General features: G+C 42.9%; 1 protein-coding gene across 1 annotated transcript in view; it reads left to right on the top strand.

The window, feature by feature from the left end:
- Positions 1-19,654, top strand: part of LTK (leukocyte receptor tyrosine kinase) — a 52,534-nt gene that overhangs the window by 14,182 nt on the left and 18,698 nt on the right. The window contains exons 7-13 of the mRNA XM_058807661.1: positions 3,368-3,520; positions 4,399-4,499; positions 6,068-6,234; positions 11,409-11,503; positions 16,229-16,330; positions 17,934-18,111; positions 18,639-18,789. Of these exons, the coding sequence (XP_058663644.1) occupies positions 3,368-3,520; positions 4,399-4,499; positions 6,068-6,234; positions 11,409-11,503; positions 16,229-16,330; positions 17,934-18,111; positions 18,639-18,789 (947 nt within the window). The remainder of the gene's footprint in view (positions 1-3,367; positions 3,521-4,398; positions 4,500-6,067; positions 6,235-11,408; positions 11,504-16,228; positions 16,331-17,933; positions 18,112-18,638; positions 18,790-19,654) is intronic.

Here is a 19,654-nt window from a genome sequence, read left to right as displayed (position 1 = left end):
AATTTTATTTACATGTCTGCAGGTGGGTGAAAATTTCCTTCTGGACCCAAGATCTAAGCCTTCCCTTCAGGAAAGGGTATTAATCATCTTTCCACTCTTAGTTACCTACAGTGTCACTATTACCGCGACCTGTGTGGGTCGCAGTTGGTGAGAGAGAGACGGTGAATCTTGTATCTTGATCAGAAGGCTGAATTTATTAATATATGATATAATACATTATAATTATACAAAAAAGAATATAGAGAGAGGTTTGCAGAGCAGCTAGCTAAGCTGAGAAGAGATAGAAAAGAACCCACAACAAAGTTGTGGCCAAGGACTCAGTCCCCTGGCTTGAACTGGTGATTGGCTCTTAATTATAAACATAGAAAATGAGCCAATCAAGGTGAATCCTATTGCATTCCACAGCAGCTGATAATAATTGTTTACCTTCTCTTCGGGGGCCTCTGGCTCCCGAAGACACAGAAATATGAAAGGAAGGATTTCTGTGGAGAAATGTCTGCGACATCTCACCTTTCTAAATTGTATAAAAATAAAAGAAAAATGCTGATGTGGAATGAACAGGAAATTCCTTCACCTATAAAATATAGAATACTAATAATTCACTAAAACAATCCTACAATATAAGAAAAATTGCAAGAAACAATGCAAAGAGAATTCAAGTCCATGCAGCTGAGTTTCAGGAACAGTCCATCAGCTGAAGTTGTTTCTTTTGGACATCTGAGAGTCCTTTTTGGTCCTGAAACAGCATAACACAATTTTAAACAATTTGAAACAATTTGAACAATTTTTAGAATGTCCTTTTCTGGCCCTTCAGTGCTTCAGCACTTCAGAGCTGCTGCCTGCCTATTTTCAATCTTTTTTATTTAATTTTTAATTTTTTTTTTTTTTTTTTTTTTTTTTTTTTTGATCGAAAAGCAAAAGAGCAGCAAGCCGAGCAGAGCAATGCCAGAGAAGGAAAGGCCCTGGGGGCCCTGGCCCATACTGGACCAGGAACCCCAAAACTGGCTCACACAGGGGGACCCGGACCGGTAGGACAAACCAGAATCCCCAAAAACATCAAGAGGCCTCGCAGTGGGCCCGGCCCAGGAATTTCCTGAGCCCAGCATCCCAGGCCAAACCCATGAGGAAGGCTCTGCATTCCCGCGGGCCTGAACTTTGCTGCCAGCACAATGGCAGCACGGGTAGTGAGACGCTTCCTTTCCCCTAAACCACTGAGGCATGCCAGCAGCAGGGAAATAGAAGCTGCCCCGAGAATCTTCATCTCGGGTCTGGGAATGTTTGTTTCCCACAGCAAACCAGCTATGGTCTCCTCCAACTGTGCCCTCTCCCTCTGCAATACATCGGGTTTGTCTCTCATCCGCCCCCTGGCTTCATCCCCATCCCCTCCGGGCTGGGAATCAGAGGCAAAACTTTCGGGAGCCCCCTCCCCCTCGCCGCTAGGGCACAAGAGAGGCGGCGGCCTCCATGGGACAATCCCCGAAAAACCACCCCCCAAACCGCCGAGAATGCTGATCTTAAAAACAGGCAGCTGGACTGCCACAACAGTGAGCTGGCGGGCAGCCCCCGCTCCACGGAAGGAGAGACCCCCTGCCGGAGCGACTGCTGGGACGTCCGGTGGAAGCATCGGGGAGGGAGCCGAAACTGGGGAGGGAATCGCGCTGAGCATGGGATCCGCCGCGGGCTGCTCCGAGGGTCCCGCGGGCTCAACTCCGTTTTCTGCTGGGGTCCGCTGCGGAGGCGCAGTCGCAGTCGCCGTCGCAGTGCAAACAGACAGCAGCGGAGCGTCGCCGTTGCTTAGCAACAGGTCAATCGACGGAAGTGCTGTCTCTTCGGCCTTCTCCGACACAGGCTCTGGCGGGGGCAGGGAGGCCGGTGAAACCGCGGGCGGGACCTCCTGGAGAGGCGGAGACGGGATCTCCTGGAGTGACGGCTCTAGCAGGGCCGTGGAGGAAACCTCGGAGACTGGTGCCGCCCCCGTTTCTGAAGGCGGAGTCTGAGAGGCCGGCGCTGGCTTGAGCGGCCGCTCCCATCCCCCCGGAGAGAGAGAAGGGGGGGAAGGAGAACACTCCATCTGAGCATGCTCCGGAGCAAGAGTAAAAAAAACTTCTTCGCGCCGCGAAGTTTCAGCCCTCCCCGCCGCGAAGCGGGGGAGGGGGAAAAGCCCAAAGTCCTCCCCCACCGGGTCTTCTGCCAAGGGTGGTGGAAACGGAGCTTGGCCATAACAGTTAGATATCCATTGAAAACAAGCTGCTCTGCGCTTCAGGACTGGGAAAAGCTTTATAAATGCTGAGTAGATGGAAGGCAACACGCGTCCCTCCAGGTAGACGCACTGGATAATCGAGTCCATGCACTCCCAGACAAAAACATCCAAAGCATACAGAATATCAGTAAAGAACCCAAAAAGCTTTGCCCATCGAAAGAATTCATAGATATCTGTTTTTGACAAAAAGAAACCGTCTTCCCTGCACCAATGTTTCCAGAGGGCTATTATTTTCTCCTCTGAAGGGGAGAATTGAATCTCTTCTGGCAAGGCATGGGTCTGCCATACAAACAGCCACAAGCTACGAAGGGCTGGTTCATCAGGGATAGAAAAGTGAACAGTACCTTTTGAAAGAGTCCAGCTTGCTCTGGCCAGCTCCACAGGTCTGCTGCTCTTTTCCATCATCTTTCCTGATGGTTTTCCAGAAGAAAGATTCTCTTTGTGGTCAGCCTTGGCTGTGAACTCTGTCCAAATCTTCAGTTCTTCAGCTCCTGGCTTGAATCCACTTTCTGAGGTCACTTCAAAGCAACCCTCAAATGCTACACATACAGGATTTTTACCCAGTGCAGCAATTTTGCTCCTCTGGTCTTATCAGATTAATTTTTGCTCTGACACGAGGGGACATGTCACAAATCTGTTCTTCCAAGATCCCCGTTCAGGAATTCTTGCACATCAGGACAGAAAAATCCCCTAACAGTGTATGAGCTGCTAAGAATTAATTTTAGCTTTAGAAAGTACAGTGGTGATTTAAAATAATCTGTTGATTTGCCTTCCTTTAAGTGGACACAAAACTTTGTGATGCCTGCAATTTAATATGTAGCAAGACCTTTACCAAATTTGTGGCTGCGATTTGCCATTCCTGAGGTTACAGGGGCTGCAGTTTTGCCCAGAATTTAGAGTAGGACAGCACAAAAAAGACTCAAATGTTTACAGAAGCAAAGTGTTGGCTTTCTAATGGTGACTCTGGAAATAAATGAGACCTATTTTGATAGTGTAGCATATGTTGGATAACTTGGACAACAATGGATTTTCACTTTTGTTTTTGTTTGTGTTCTTCCATAATCAAGTTGCTCCTATTTTCCTACTTTTTCTTGTTCTCAATTGTAGACAGTCTCCCAGAGGGTTCACATTGCTCATTTGAAGAAGGTCTGTGTGGCTGGACACTGAATGAAACTGCAGCATCTTCTTGGTCTATTCGGGGCATTTCCAAAATGATTGAAGAGGACTCATTTATAGGGTCTACTCTGCAAGTCACTGGTGGTAGGTTCTTTATTGTTCTCTCTCCCACTCTGTGCATGCATGTACACAAGAGCCTTGAACTTAAGTTTATTTAAATAGGTTGAATAATTTTGGCATCATTGCCAAATGAACTTCAGCATCAGTATTATCTGTAACAGCTTCAACTTTTGAACATGACTCAAAACTTTATAATAAACAAGTTCTGCAAAAAAGTTAACTCAAAACTCTCAGAGAAAGGATTCTCCTTCATCTTTAAAAAATTGTATAAAGCATATTCTTCCATCCTCCTCCCTCTTATGAGCTGCTCGGCTACAGAGCACCTCAGCAGCAATATGATAAATGCTGCATCACAAGGTAAAAATTGCCCAACAGAACTGCAGAACTGTCAACTTGCTAAATAAGAAGGAGACCCTCACCTGTTCAGGCTGAAAGTCAGAAGTGTTAGTACACATGAGTCTTGCCTCACAGTTCCCTGCCAAAATGAAGGGTTTCCATACAAGTATCCTGTTTGTCTCCTGAGAGCTTATGTAAGCTCTCTCTGGAAACCAAGACTGCAAACAAACTCTTCCAGCCCAGTGTTTTACTCAGCAAGGGTCATTGATGCTAATGTGTAGGAATTAGGAGTGTAGATTGGTGTGCACCTCTCTATGGGAAGACCTTGAGTGGTCTCTGAGGTTTACCCACTCACATTCCAATAAGGGGTTTGGGGTGTTGACTTTTGTGCTGCTAAAATCTACCAGACTGTTTACTACAACCTCACCAACAGACTTGCTTTCAAGCCCTGCTTACACCTACATATGCTTTCATACCTACAGCAACATTAATAATGTTAAATTGTTTCAAGTGATTACACAAAAAAATAAGAGATCATTTTGTCTTTTTCACTTTTGTGTTGACAGGACACTTCCTCTACCTGCGAGCAGACAGCACTCAGACAAGCGGTATGGCTAAAGCTTACAGTACCAGCTTGCCAGCCAGTCTTGCCACTGAAGACTACCAGGTGTGTCACTCTGTCTAAGCACCTTTGTGGAGTAAATCATCAGGCTGTAGGCACCATTTACACAGTTAGCCTGTTCTCCTGTCCCTCTGCAAAACACTGGAAAGCAGAAGAGCTGGCTACGCTGCCTAGCTGGCCATTTGTTCAGAACTGGAAAGGGGATGTGAGGTGCATCCCCAGTAAGTGAAAGCAGAAGCCCCAAATCAGTTACTCCTTGTGGAAGACTCCCCAGCCTGGCTGTACCACATAGGAAGAGTTACTGAGAGGTAACAGCTAAGTTGTATGGGGCAGCCAGTGTTTGCAGAAAATGGAGCTGTCTGGCTGGGCCATTCAGTCTTTTAGTATATCTGCTGCTGAGATTTTTCTTCATAAATTCTACAATACTTGTACAGGAGTTAATAAACTTGATAGTTTCACTGAGAACAGGAGTGTGAAGTTAGAATGCATTGGATTTTCCAGAAATAGATGAATATAATAAACTTCTGATCATATTCTTCAGGAATTTCATAAGGTTAATGCAACCTGGCCTTGATAAAATCACACAACTTGCCTTGCAGCTCTGAGATGCTGGAATAGAAAATATTAAATAATATTATAGTCATAACACTTAGGAAAATTAAGCTGCAAGTTTGAGCTGGAGTCCAGTCTTGCTATGGGAAAAAGAGAAAACTTTGATGTCTCCTAAATAGAGCTGGGAAAATAAATACGGTGCAGGTGCCAGAAATGTAACTTTGGCATTTATATTTATTTATAAATCCAGGTAAAATATGGTGGGTACAACATAAACAACAAAATAAAATGTGATTGGAGATAGGTTTACAAAACCAGGAGAGGAGAAGCAGTAGCTGTTGGTTATTGTGCAGAAGCCACAGGAGATTCTTTCCTCCACTGGCAAGGATTTGAGGCCACATTGCAGGATCAAGGAACTTCTGTGGTTGTTCTTTGCAGAACATGTGTGTGCTCCCTTTCCTGCTAGTACTGGAGCTCTCTGTAACATTAAGAACAGCTGAATATTCACATTAGTGGTAGAAATGGCAACTTTCTCTTCCTCTGTGGCAAACTGGAAGTGGTTGTTTCAAAGAAGAGGACAAGTCCTGCTTCAAAACATTCTTTGGCCTGCTGATTTTGTTGCTCACTTGTCTCAGGGGTGCTACAATTCAGGTGGTGCCTATGAATTGGAGCAGGTAGATGGACTGAGGTTTCCTGCCTCTAGAGACCGTTCTTGTTTTAAAGGTATCTGGGCAGGACAGCTCTCCCCTCAGAGAAGACAATAACAAGGAAATCAGTCCTCTCACCCAGATGGTGTCAGAGGCTGTGGATATTGTCATCAGTGATTGAGGAACAGCTGCCCAACAGGAGTGTCCGTTTGGGTCTTTGCTGAGAGAATTCTGTGCTAGTGATGGTGCTGAGTCAAATACAGTCAATGACTGGAAGCTTAGTGATTTCTGTCATTAAAGAATTTGACCCAGATTCAGAGGTTTTGTGTCTCAAATTCCTAGGGACGGGAGAAATTACTACTTTTCCCTTTTGTCACAGATTACCATTCTTTTCCTCTTCTTCCTCTGTTACAGATTCAATTTTCAGTGCATGTTTTTGGAAGCTACAATGGTACAGTCTCCTTCTCTCTCAGGGAAGAGATAAAGGGAGCTCCAATCACCTTGCCAATGTGGGAAAGGGCAGGGAGCTGGAGCGACCACTGGTTTCTCATCACCTTACCGATGCCAGTGCTTCAGAACCGGTAAGAGCTCCACTGTCGGCAGCCAGAGTTACCCCTACAGATTTAGTAAATTGTTCCTGTCTTTGTTGTGAAGTGTCACTTTCATTCCTGCCTTCTTTCAGAGCTGTTTTTAAGTGACTCTGCTTGCTCAGGAAGTATTCTGCCATAAGTGCATATCTTTGTGCACATGCATGGCTTAGCTCAACACAACCCCATGCCATGTGACAGCACTTCTATGCAGCCTCAAACAGTACTTAGGTTTTGGGAACAGCAAGCATCTGTACTAAAAACCTTTTAGCAATCTGAGCAAGCCAGTGTACTTACAGGGGCAAAGTGCTCCCAGCAGGGAAACAGCTGCATTAGAATAGCTGCACTTCATACTCCCATAGTAGAAAACACTCACATGAGTCAAAGGCATGGTAATCCCACAGTTCAGCCAATAGAGCTGTCCAGTTTAGGATCAATGTCACTGTGGCCTAGGCAGCTGGAAATCCTTCATTGCCACATTACTGATGCAATGATTTCAGAAAAAGACTGTTGCCCAAATGAGCTTTACACTAAAGTTTTCATGGGTTTAAATGTAGAAATGCAGTGCAACATTGGTTTTCAGATGAAGTGAAATGTTGAAGTTTTAAAGAATTTCAATGAAATCAAATTTAATTCAGGCATTTCTTCTCCCTCACCTGGCGAAACTCAATCTCAAGCCATGTAGCTGGTGTTGGTAGCTGGTTATTTTGCACAACATAAGCTTTTATTTTTTTCAATTTCTCCAATCTGTTTTTTTTTTTTTTTTTGGTGGGGGGGAGGAGGGACATTTGGTTTTGGGGTTTTTTTTGCGTATTCCTGAGGAAGGCTTGTTTCACATGAAACTTAAGGAAAAAAAAACCCTCCAAAGTTGTGCAGTGAATATTATAAATGTTGCTCTACCTTCTTTCTGGTTTAATTTCCTGATTATATTTCAGTATTATCAGTATTATTTTTGCCTCCTGATTACCTGTCAGTATTATCACATGTTCACCATGCACACATTTGCCATGAATGATTCCTTTAGGGTAGGATTGGTCTGCCTGCTAGCACTGTATTTAAAATTCGTGTCTGACACAATCTGAAGCCCTGTGGATTAGTATCTGTTAGTTGTGAATATGTAGAGTGTGGCCAATATGTAAAGAATTAGTGCAGAATAGCTCATTTCTCTGAGCACTCCACTGTGGACCTGTCTGCAGCAGAGACCAAGGGGCTCTTCAGAGCTATTTAAGAACTTCTGCCTCCTCTGATTACAATCCCTTATGCTTGTTCCCTGAAGCCTCCAATTTCGGTATTGGCCCTTAATTCCGAAGCAAAATTAATCTTATGTGGCAGAAGGGAACGGACAGCAAGACACTTTTTTTGAGCACTAGCCAGAATGGCATGAAAAACAAATTGATATTCAAATGTTCAAATACCGTAATGTTTGAAAAAGTTGAGCATTTAGGCAAAATGAAAGCTGTAGTTAGGTTATGCATGTATTAATTATTGCAGTCTATTTCAAGTAGTTCTGTCTTGTTTTACTTCATGTAACCTTTCTGTATGACATTTTCAAATTTAAAACTGAGTGGCATAACAGCGATGATCATAATGAGTAAGGATGGAACTGTTCAGTCCAGAAGGCAAATCTGTACCAGCTGTGATAGTCAGGTGACTTCCAGAAGTAATAAGTTGCCATTTGCTACATTGATCTGTAACAGACACAGAACAAGCACCCATTGAGTTGAAGGTGCTGAAGCCATTTCCCCAAGGGAGGAAAACCTGGTCTTTGTGCTCCTAGGACATGGGCTCTGTCCCAGTCCTCTTGTCTTGCTGTTTCCATGCTCTATTCCTTCTGTCCTATCTGCTACTGTGTGCACTTGTTGCCTTTCTTCCTTGTTTTCATATACTTGGTCTCTCTTTTGCTTCAGCCTCCCATTTGGGAAACCGTTTTATCTATCTCATGCCTCTGGTTGTTATTTCCTTTCTGAAATTCTCCCTGCTTCTTGTTTACATCTCTCTTCTAGCAGCTGCTATCTTTGTGTGTTGTTTAGTTTTGGATTTTTTTTAATTAAGAAGTCTGAATCCCTTCCCTGCACTTCCTTTCTTCTCCTAGCTATCTCTAGTGTGCTTTCATTTCAATGCTCCTAGACCTACAGTAAAGGTTTATTCGCAGTACTCCTGTTTGATTGGCTATTTAATTCTCTCTGTAGATCTTGGGCCCAAATCCCCTGCACACCAAGTCTAAGCTCCTCTGCTGTAAAATTCCCAGTGAGCTCTCAGTCTCTCTCCAGGATAACACCTTGTTAACTCTGGATTCAGTTTAGGCAGCTTTTTTTTTTCTTCTGTTTGGCCAGAATCAGCAACAGAAAGGAAAGTTGGGGAAAAAAAATGTTTATCTTTTTATTTGGAAGGGTAGTTCTCACCTCATGTAGCTGAAGCAGGACTGACATGGAAGATAATAGCACTGCGTGGAAAGTACTATTTGCCTGAGACTTTCAGATATCCAGGGAAGAGGAAACTGCAGGATTAAAAAAAAATGCAAGGCATAGAAATGTCAGGGATTTAAAAATTTCAAAGCTGTTTTCTTAAAATTTTAATTGATTCTCATTCATGTGAAAAAAAACACCCTCATGCCTGATACGTGGCTCTCTTCCTCCCAAATTTCAGATCCCTCTTCCAATACCTAGTAGCACAGAGTACTTAAAAAGTTACCAGCATTTTTGAGCATGGTCAGAATCATGAATCCCTGCATTGCCTCATCCTCAGCACTCACAAAATGTTTTGACTGCTAGAAAAGCCATACCAAGTCACCCAAAATAGAAAAGTTCAGCCTAAGTGACTTTAATGTTAGTGAAGTTGAAAACAATTGTAAACAGAGGTGTGTGATAAACATTGCTGGACAATTTTACTACAGTTTGGTATATAACATCCTGAATGACTATTCTGTGTATTTATGGATGTTGTCAGCTTTCCTTGGTAATGCAAGCTCTAGCAATGCTGCGCTTGGGTTCATTTTTAGTGCACATTTTGAGCTGGCATGCTGTTTTTCTGTATCCCAAATATTTGGGAAACTCCTGTTCTTCTCTAGCTATAGGAAAGTGCTGTACTTTTCCCTGGTTCCTCAAGGGGATGGTAGGCAGGAGTAAAGTGGGCAGGAAGGGGACAGACCACACAGCAGGAAGAGTAGGCATGAATTGAGATATAACAAGTTGCAGGCCATGAGCTGCTTCATGGGGCCAGAAGTTGAGAAACCTTAGCAAAAAGAACACAAGAAGGACACAAAGGCTCTGTTTAGGTAGTTTTTAGCAACACCTTCATCCAATGAATTTATTTCTTAGGAGAAAAGGAAGACAGTTTGCTGATCAGCCTCCCAGCTGGGCATCTAGCTACTTTGAAAAAATGCTTTTGGTGATTGGCTGACAAATTCACTTACTTGGCTCACACACACAAGGAGAAATAATGCTACCAGAAGAAAACCAAACAGACAGATGACCAGACAACAGAGAGCTGGAGAACATAATTTGTTGGGGTCAGCAAAAAGAGATTAATGAACAGGAACTCTGGAAACCCCTCAGGCAAAGACAGCACTGAGTTCAAAAGACAAATTCCTTCCCTTTTTCTGAAGTTAAGGGGAAGGGGAGGCATACAGAGCCTAGAGGTTATGAAATGTCAATTCTCATGCACTGGAGGTGGGGAGGAGCTGTCATTTCTCAAGGTCCCCCTTGTACTGATCTGCCCCTGCTTGTGGAGCAGAAGCCTACCTTGCAGTGCAGTGCCAGGGACCCTTGTCTGCTCTGTCTCCATGGACCAGACACAGCAGATTGACCTGACCAAGGGTATAATGCCACATGAGTGCTGTAAGTAAGGGGTAGGATGGGCTGCTTTGCCCATGCCTGTGGGTCCTGCAAGTGCCCTGGTTCTGGGCTCAGGGTGCTCTGACTCTTTCCATCAGACAAATGGGGGAGTTATTGTCATTTTTCAGCGGACTTACACACGAGGTTTGAAAACACTCTTGCTAAGCCTGGTATTGAAGAGGAGGGTTTCTGTAAGAAGGGGATCTAATGAAAAATTCTTCTAACACCACAGCTAAGAGGTCATTCAAAAGACCCTTGATTTGCATTTGCTGCTCTTAGTCTTAGAGTGCTCAGATCCTGAAGGTGTGGATGCCTTCATTTAAGCACAAGGGGTCATTCTTGAGTTGGGGTAAAAGCAGTTTATCCCTAAAGATTTTTATGCAGCAGTGCAACTAACTGTGGATATCAACCAACATTTGGTTGGTGGGTGGAATGCACACACATATTTTACTGCCACTAATTTGGGACAAGTGTGTTCCTAGGCTGAATGATTAATGTGTTAGGCAGGTCAGTGCTTGATCTCTCATAAATCATCATTGAGCTTTACCAGAGACAGCAACAGAGGTCCTGCCCATATGCTTTTAATAAGCTCTAAATGGACTGGACATCAGACATCTGTTTATTTCTGAAATGTAATGAAAAACAATTCAGTTCTATCCATTAGAAGGAGATCCTTCAGCTCATTTTCTTTCTTCCTTGTGAATTCAGAAGGTAGCAATACACATGGACATGACTGAGCTCCTAGATAAGGAGCACCTGGTCATAGCGGAAAAAGATGAGACAGCCCAGGGAGCTAAATCTTCAAGGAATTATGGCTGAAATTTATAAAGTCCTACCCTTCTGAAATAAACTCATATCACCTTCTGAGTTACACTGGCTGAGGATCAGGCCCAAGACATTTGGATATTCTGCTCAGTGTTTATCTTTTTGGGGGTGGAAAGAAGAAGATATTTTTTACCCCAGTCTAACTCTCTGACTGTTTCTGGTAATGAATATGGATGGTTGTTTGTGTATAACAATTAGTGGGGGCCAGTTGCTTGTATGTATGTGCAGATAGCATGGGAAGTAAGGCTCTCGTTCTTGTTCCCCATGAAATGTGAAATTGTGTGAATGTTGTGGCACTTACAAAGGGTTTATATGTGTCTAAGATTTAGAGCAAGCCCTTTTGGCTGCTCAGCTGGACTTGCCTGGAGGAAAAATTCTAAATAGCGATGATGTTTTTTCCATCAAAAGGGAACATTGTATTTTTAGGGAGGTTGTTTGTTTGTTTGTTTTGTTTTCCCCTCTCCTTAGTCCTTTGTTAGTCTTCTCTAAAATATCTGTCTTATTGCAAAGGTTTCAACTGGAACTCCTGGCAACCTGGGGCTGGAATTCCCAAGCTGACATTGCTATCGACAACATTACATTTGGCCTGGACTGCTTCACTGACGGTGAGCCACAAATGTCACAGAATCCCCCAGAAATGTAGGTAGTGTAATCAGCATCCCACAGGTCCAAGACACATGTTCTGTTCTCCCCACAGAGTGTGTATGGATCATTTGTGTCACCTTTGTCAGCACAATGCCATTTTATCTCAGACCTACTGAAGATTGCAAGTAGAGGCAATTTTACTCCGTGTCAATCTCCCAGTGCTCTTTCTTTTTTCTCTAAACTGGGATATTCTGTATCACATAGTTGAGACCTGTCTGTGTGTCTTGGCAAGAAACACTAAACTTACTCCTTAGCCCTAAATGGAGGGATTACATCACACTCTTTTTCCACAGTCCCTGCTGATTTATGCATCCTGGTAATTGATACCTGAAACAAATTTGTTAAAGTCAAAGGCAAAAGTCACCATATTTTTTGCAAAAAAGAAAGACAATAACGGAGTAAATTAACCTTCTGACAATAAAATTTAGATTACTCCAACACGTTTGTTTTAGTCTGTAAGGAGGTGCGTTAGCTATCACTGCCAGGTATATAACAGCTTTCCTTTATATAACGTGTCTGACAACAGTTCCAGAGAAAAATGGAGCCAGTGCTACCCTTTGAAACATGTTAGCAGGAGTTGTAGTGGATTTTCTTAGCAGACAAGGGAAAGAATTTAGGTACTTGTACTACTTGCAAATATTAGAAACTGCCTTCTTTTGTCCCTGGGGAAAAATATGCTTGGTTGCAAAGGAACTGGAAGATATGCAACACTTGCATGGTGAATTCTGTTGCAGATAAAATGTGGGTTGGTGATACGGTGCCACTCTACATGTCACTACACTCAATATGTCAGCATTTAGGGTCATAGCATGTCCCTGCAGTGGCTACCTGTAGCTAACATAACATGTGGGAAGGCTTATGTCAAAACAGATGTGATAAAAGCTCATCAACAGAAGCCACTATTCCTTCCCGTCTTTTTCTGGTTCAGTGTCCTGTTCTCTGTCCCTTTGTTCTGCAGGCACTGAAACCACTCTTCTATAAAATGCTGAGTATGCACAGTTTCACTTGAAATTAAGACGAAAAGCTGGTCCTTTATGGTAATTTCATTTTTTCACTCCAGCTCTTTACAGTCCTCTCTCCCGACCTCCGTGCTAACAGCTAGTTTTGGAATCTTGAGAAAGCTGAAGGGAGCTGAAGGGACTCCAGATGCACTTGGGCCAGCTGATGTGCACCCAGCTGCTAGAGTTTACTGCTCTCAGATAGACCCTCCAGTTTACCCACAGACATTTTGCTGGGAGTGGTCTAGGTATGCATCCTTAGGCAAACAGGTGGGGTGTAAATGCCCCTGCAGCAATGTTATCAGAGCTTGTCCATCAGACCACCCAGGCTACTCCTTATTTTCAATTGGGATGAATTGCACTGATGTCCAGGAGCAACCGGACTTACCCCATCTGAAGGCACGACCCAGGGATGTGTGAGTCATGCAGATGAAACATAGCACAAAGGAAACATTTCTCAGAAGCCTTGCACTTGCCCCTGTTCCTTGAATCCTCTTTGCAAATTGACATTTTCTCGCCTCTGAGACCAGCCCCCTTGTATTTTTCTTCTCTTGACTTTAATTCAGTTAGGTTACAGACAAGCCCAGCAGCTCTGCTGTGTTTCCAGTAATGAAATTACTTCTCTCTGGCAAGGACAGGTTTCAGATGTCAGAGACAGAGCCAATTAAAATCCAAGCAGTGAGTTCTTTTCATGAGGGCAGCAGGAAGGATGTATGGCAGGAAGGAAGGATTTGCTGCTTGCTAGGATGTAAATATTATTTTCTTCATCTATTTCAATTTTGTAGTTCAACTCTCTACAAAACCCAGTGCTGAATGAAAGCACTGTTTCTGTATGCAAGATAGAAAAGAAGGTGAGGTTTTCCACAGACCTTAAAATTGAGAGGAAAGGTTCAGTAAGATTTAAGTGAACAACTGGGTAGTGAGGGCAGCTGAAGACACATCAATAAGGACAAAACCCAAACAGACCATTCTTTAGATGGCAGCTCCTGGGCATTGACAGATGTTTTTCCCTGTGGAAAGGGTGAGGTGAAACCACATTTTGGCTTATACCATTACCTTGTGTAAGACAGTGTCACAGGCTGGATGGCATGTCTGGTTCATTGTGAGAACTTCAGGCAGACAGGCATAAAGATATTCATAGTTTCAGTGAAATAGTGCTTATATAGGAAGAGGTCTGAATTTTGAGTGTTTTAACATGAAAATGTGGACTAGCACAGGAAATAGAATGCTGATAGCTGAGTTGCCCTTCTCACTGCCTTTACTATTATATTTTGGTGCTCTTAAGCATTGTATTGTTCCAATTAAGATCACAGGTCTGTGGTCTGTCAAACTCTACTGCCCTGGCCTAGAAATTTCAGTCTGTGCATAATTTTTGATTTCCCAGAAGATTGCTTTATAAATGGCAAGACTGTCCAAAGAGAGCTTTTGTACAGATTACCTCTACTTCTTGATTTTAGAGTCCCTGATCCATCAAAGTCTGATTTTTAGAAGTATTGCAATCATCATTAGTGAGGTGGGATCTCTGAGGAGACCATTCACACTTTGAGGATCCTGTGAGGTATCTTACTCTGATTAGTCTCAGCCACCAGATCTCTATCTCCCTTTTCACTACAGTCACAGAGATATTGAAGCAGTGAATGAGTGAATTACTTTAGCTCTCTGCTTGCAGAAGATTTCTCTTTCTCCTTTACACTTCCCTCTGTCTCATTTCAGTGGAGAAATCAGTGTTAGCTAAAACCTGGAAAGAGGAAGTCTGTGCTTTTTGCATTTTTTTATATAGATACACCTTAATATGGATTAATTCTTGTTCCCTTCCATTCACTCTACTGTCAACATGTTGGCTGTTAGAAGAGGAAGTGGAAACTAAAATAGACTGAAGCACCAGCCCCTGTGTCCCAGGCTAGACTAGGTCTATAGAAAATGCCACCTTACAAGTTTGTGTCTGACAGTGCATAAATCAGCCTTTAAAGCGTTTAGCAGCTGGTGTGGACAGGGCCACTCTCAGCCCATGGTGCAGCTGATCTGCTGCTTAGCACGGAGGAGACAAAGTTTCTTATGGAGAGCAAAGGTTTGAGACTGTTTGGAAAAGGAGGAAAGACTGTTTGGAAATGAGGCATTGCCTTAAGATACTCATTGGGATGGGATGCCACAAAAAAATCCATGCAGACACAAAGATCAGCTCTGTTTCAGCGAGTGATTTACATTCCTTTGCTCTGGCAAACATAACCAGGCTTCTGGTACATCGCTAAGTGTCTGAAACTGTTGTGACCTTTGGAATTTGTAATTCAGTGCAGGCCTTGGGGAACATCTTTTCTGGCCATTGTATTTTTCATTCTGTTTTCTTCCTTGCATTTGATTAATTTCATTTGTTTTGGGTTAATTTCATTTTTCACTGGCTTGACAATTTCACCCATTGAAGTTCTCCATCTCAGTATGAGCAGAGTGTGTCAATACAAAGCTTTCTTTTGTTTGCATGCATCAATGTGCTTTCAGTCAGACCTGGGGGGAATATTCTCAGGAGTAAAAGCTCAGCAAGGTCTCCATGCTTCAATTAGTTATTTGGCCTTTCTGACACAGCTAACAAGGGTGTTAATTATTGCTATTTAGAGCAGTGGCTTTGTGGCAGAGATAATTGTCCATCTGGAACTGAGTGAATCTCTTTTTCAGTAGAGCATCAGACAGCTGTTAGATTCTCACAACTGGAACAAATTGAAATATTTGTAATGTTTTTCCACTGATTAAAAATGTTCAGTATTAAATCAACTGAGAGCTCACAAAATGGAAGGAAGCCTGCCCTTTTTCTTAGAGATTTTCCAATCAAAATATTTGCATAAAAATGGGTAATTTAACTATTGAAACAGGATGCTTGCAGATTATGAGGCAAGGGTTCACTATTACTTTCCTGCTGTAAGGCAGCATTGGTGTTGAGGTGTTCTCAACACATTCAGATGATTTGGATCAGCAATTGATTTTAAATTCCTCCTCTCTGAGAAAGGGCTGGTTTTTAAAGGCTTATCTCAGTAGTCAGAAGTGTATGGTTTTGCTCTGTGATTTTCAAAAATGTTTGTCCAAAGATTAACAGTTTGTGACAAGGGTATGTTTCTGTTACTTAACTCTGTATGTTAGTGAGGCATGTAATTTTATTTAGTTATTTATTCTCTAAGTGAGCTCTCAGAGGCTCAGAGTTGGTTGCTGAGGTGGGAGTGATCTGTTAAGCTGGGTTATTTGCCATGACACTATTCAGAACCAAAGACAAGGATTTATGTCACCACTTTCCTTTACACCTTCAATCATTTGACTGTCCAGAATTGTCACCTGCCTGTTTGAACAGCAGAACATCAATACTTGGTATCTGTTCTCCCACACTACATTTTTCCTAAAATCTCCTATAATCACAGCTATGGGAAATTGCAGACCAAGGAGCTTTACCTGCATGGAGTAACATGGAGGGTCTGTGTTCATGTGAAGACCCACTGCCTTCAGCACAGATAAAAATAGCTTACCTAAGATATGGGCTCAAAAGAGTAATACAAAATTATGATTGTTCAAAACACCTTTCTACCCAAGGTAATATTTACTTATCTTAACCATACAGTTGTATTTAATTAATTCGTGTAATCTTTAAATTCTCTATTGCTCTCTTCTACCATCCTCCCACCTCTTTCTCTGTTCTACAAACTATTACAGGAAAACAATGGAATCATTTTGGTGGGAAACGCCAGTACCCGCGTGAGATTAGTATCCTGGATGAACACCCTCTGAACCCCCTGGAAGAGCCCTCCCTCCCAGGTACATGATTCAGTACTGAAAACCTGTCTCTTGGCCATAAAAGGTGACTCCCTTCCTGTCCCCTGTGTGTGATCTGCCTTCCTGCAGCAGTGAAGCAACTATATATAATCCAAAGATGCCAAAGATGTGGAGTCTGTGTCAGGTAGTCCCTGTTTGGCTATAGGCAAGCAGTTTGCTGGAGCCCAGCTCACCGGCCCTGAGATGGCAGGTCCTCTTTAAAGAAAAGCAGAATCTCTTAAAGTGAAAACTGCATGAAGTTTGTATGAAGCTGCATGGTTCAGATTTGTAGTGCATGGAAAGGCAGCTTAGGAACAAAAGGCATAGACCTGTACAGAAAGTTGGGAATAGAAAGAGTGCTGAGCACTGAAGCTGAATAAAATGAGTGTAGAAAAGTGGTGTAAAGATGAAAATCCAGAGAGAAGTAAGTAAGGATGAGGAAATACACTGAAGAAAAAAATTGAATGAAAAAGTAAGAGAACAACAGAACGCGGGGGACTAATTTACTGATAGTGGTAGAGATTGCCACTCTGGAGGACAGATAAGAATTGTGTGGGTGAGAAGCGCTGTCTAAAGGAGAAGGTCAGGAAGTGAGGTTTTCTTGAGGCTGTTTTATCAGCCAACAAATACCACTGTGTGACTGTCCCAGCTCCTAAAGGCTGTGTCCACCTGGAATGTGACAATCTGTACTGCTGTCTGTTCCCATTAGCTCAGGGGAGTGCTGTAATGCAGCTGAAACTCATACTGCATTGATCCATCTGCATGTTCACAGGATATTGTCTGTTGGGGATAGTTTTGCTTGCCTTTTCCTTTAAATAAGATTGGAATTTTTCTTTTAAAAGTTTGTAATTTTTACCTCTATTTTAATAATTCATCTCCTAAACAGTTCTACTTTTGACCCTGACTTTTGTGCATAAACTGTATCACATAGTTTTTCAATATATTACTGAAAAGTTTCATTCTTAGGCCTCATCTAATTCAGTGGAGCAGATGGATTTATTTGGGTCTTAGAAAATGGGTGCAAAATAGAAAACATCCTTATCTGCTGCACCGTTTAGAAACAAAAGAATAATGCTTAATGAGAACCAGGATAGAAATTTCCTGGGGAAGAAGGGTCCCTACAGATGGTAGCAAGAGGCTGCTCCCTGGCAGCTTCTGCTGCCACAGGCTTCTTGTGCAAGCCTGAGACAAATCTCTTCAAACTATAACTGTGTTTCGTAAATGGTCACTAGCTGTAATGACAGATGTTTTCAACCCTTGTCTCTGTGTACATGGTTTAGTTCTCATTTGGAAAGTTGAGCATCTTCTTGCTTTAGACTGGCACTGAGAAGAGGAATTTGATCATATCTGTGAGACACTTGGATAAACCCTTTCTTAGAAGTTCAGTCCCTCTTCCCTTTTCATTTCCCCCCTCACACCCTATTGATAAAGTTTATCTTCAGCCCATGACTTATCAAATAGTGTGTAGGAAATAAGGGGAGAGAGGAGAAAACAAACAGTAACCATAAGAAAGCAGTAGTTGTGCTATGACTAGAAGAAAGTAGGTATAATCTGAGAAATGCAGGCAAGCTCACATCTGACTCAACTCTTGCTATTTTGCTCACAGGGGACACAACTGTTGTTCTGTGGTGGTTCTCAACATGTGGTGCCAGTGGTCCCCATGGACCAACTCAAGCTCAGTGTGACAGTGCCTACAAGAACAGCAACGTGTCAGTGACTGTGGAGAAGGAGGGCAGGCTCCGGGGAGTGCAAGTCTGGAGAGTGCCAGCCACAAACAGATACAGGTGAGGATCAGTGTGTGCTGGGGGACAGCCACCCTAACTGCTTTTTGTTTGTGGATTTCCAACAAGCACAAGTGTGGGACCACCTGTACTGAGTAGGTGGAGGGGACAGTGAAGAAACAGGAGCGGTAGATATAAGGATAAATATCTGATCTACTTGTGAAGCATGGAAGGGTGAGCAGAGATGTAGAAGAGATCAGAAGAGGAGTAGAGGAGAGAGAGTGGGCATGCAGCCAAGGAGTGCTGCCATAATCTCAGTCCTGTAGCCTTAGACTTCTGGCTGTACCAGCTCACGCTATTTGTTCCTGCAGTCTCTGTTTCCAGTACTCAGGTGAGGGTTGGTCTGTCCTCTTGTGCAGCCTACCTACATGGGACTCAGACAAAGAATAGTCACAAGCTGCTACAGCAGGGGAGCCTGCTCAGGAGAAATGTCTGCTTGGAAGTGAAGGCTGGGAGACATTGCAGATGGATTTATTTTAGGGATGAGAATTGTGAGAGCTGTTTCTTCATTTATTTACTTTGTCTTGCAGGATTTCTGCCTATGGAGCAGCCGGGGGGAAGGGAGCCAAAAACCACAATAAGCGGTCCCATGGTGTCTTCATCTCAGCCACCTTCCACCTGGAGAAAGATGAGCTGCTGTACATCTTAGTGGGGCAGCAGGGGGAGGATGCCTGCCCTGGGGTGAGGGCCATGAAGCACATGTGGGCAGAGACCTTGCAGATTCTGTGGGTGGCTTGGGGTTTGGTGATAAAAGATAGAAATCCCAGAATCCAGGCAGGAGACAGGAAAGACTCAATAAAAGAAGTTAGAAAGAATCTCAAAACAGATATAAAGAACACTGAAAAGAAAAACAATCCCAAAATGCACAAATATGAAGCCCACAAAAACTTTGCTTTAAGCTCCTCGTGTTTGAAATAAATTCTTCATCAGCTCTCTTGTGCTTATTTTAAACAGGAAGCTCATAGACAAGAGATGTGCTCCGTCTCTTGTTTTTCCACAGTCCAGGGTTTTTGCTGTCTGCCAGGATTTTCAGAAAATTTACTGTTACTTATGGAATCATCCAGCAGTGTTGTGGCTGCACTGTGTTACATACTCTCTAGGCTTAGAGACTAAAGCCTGAGTCCAATGCCTACCAAAACCAGTGAGAATCTTCCTACTAACTCCAGAGGCCCCTGAATTAGGTTTTTGTGATGATAAAAAAACACTCAAGAGAAATGGAAATTGGTGACATGAACACTTATGCGTGTGTCCTCACAACGCTATACCAAATGATCTGAAAGTCCTTTGGTCACTTAGGCTCAAAAACAATCTCTTTTCAGCATCAATTTTGATACTCTCTTGTTCCAGAGATGTTGTTAACCCCTGCCCAGGAACAAAGCTGTTTTTTCCTCACAGACTGGTGTGTTTGGGGATGCATATACTATTCCTGTTACTATTTACTTTCCCAAAGGAGATGATATCTTACCCAGATGCTCCAATAGACTCCAAACCCACCCTTTCTTCACTTTATATAATAAAAGAATCATATCTATTTAAATAAAAGATA

Source organism: Ammospiza caudacuta, chromosome 6, assembly GCF_027887145.1.
Source record: "Ammospiza caudacuta isolate bAmmCau1 chromosome 6, bAmmCau1.pri, whole genome shotgun sequence".
Taxonomy (NCBI): domain Eukaryota; kingdom Metazoa; phylum Chordata; class Aves; order Passeriformes; family Passerellidae; genus Ammospiza; species Ammospiza caudacuta.
This window is presented reverse-complemented; position numbering and strand designations above follow the sequence as displayed.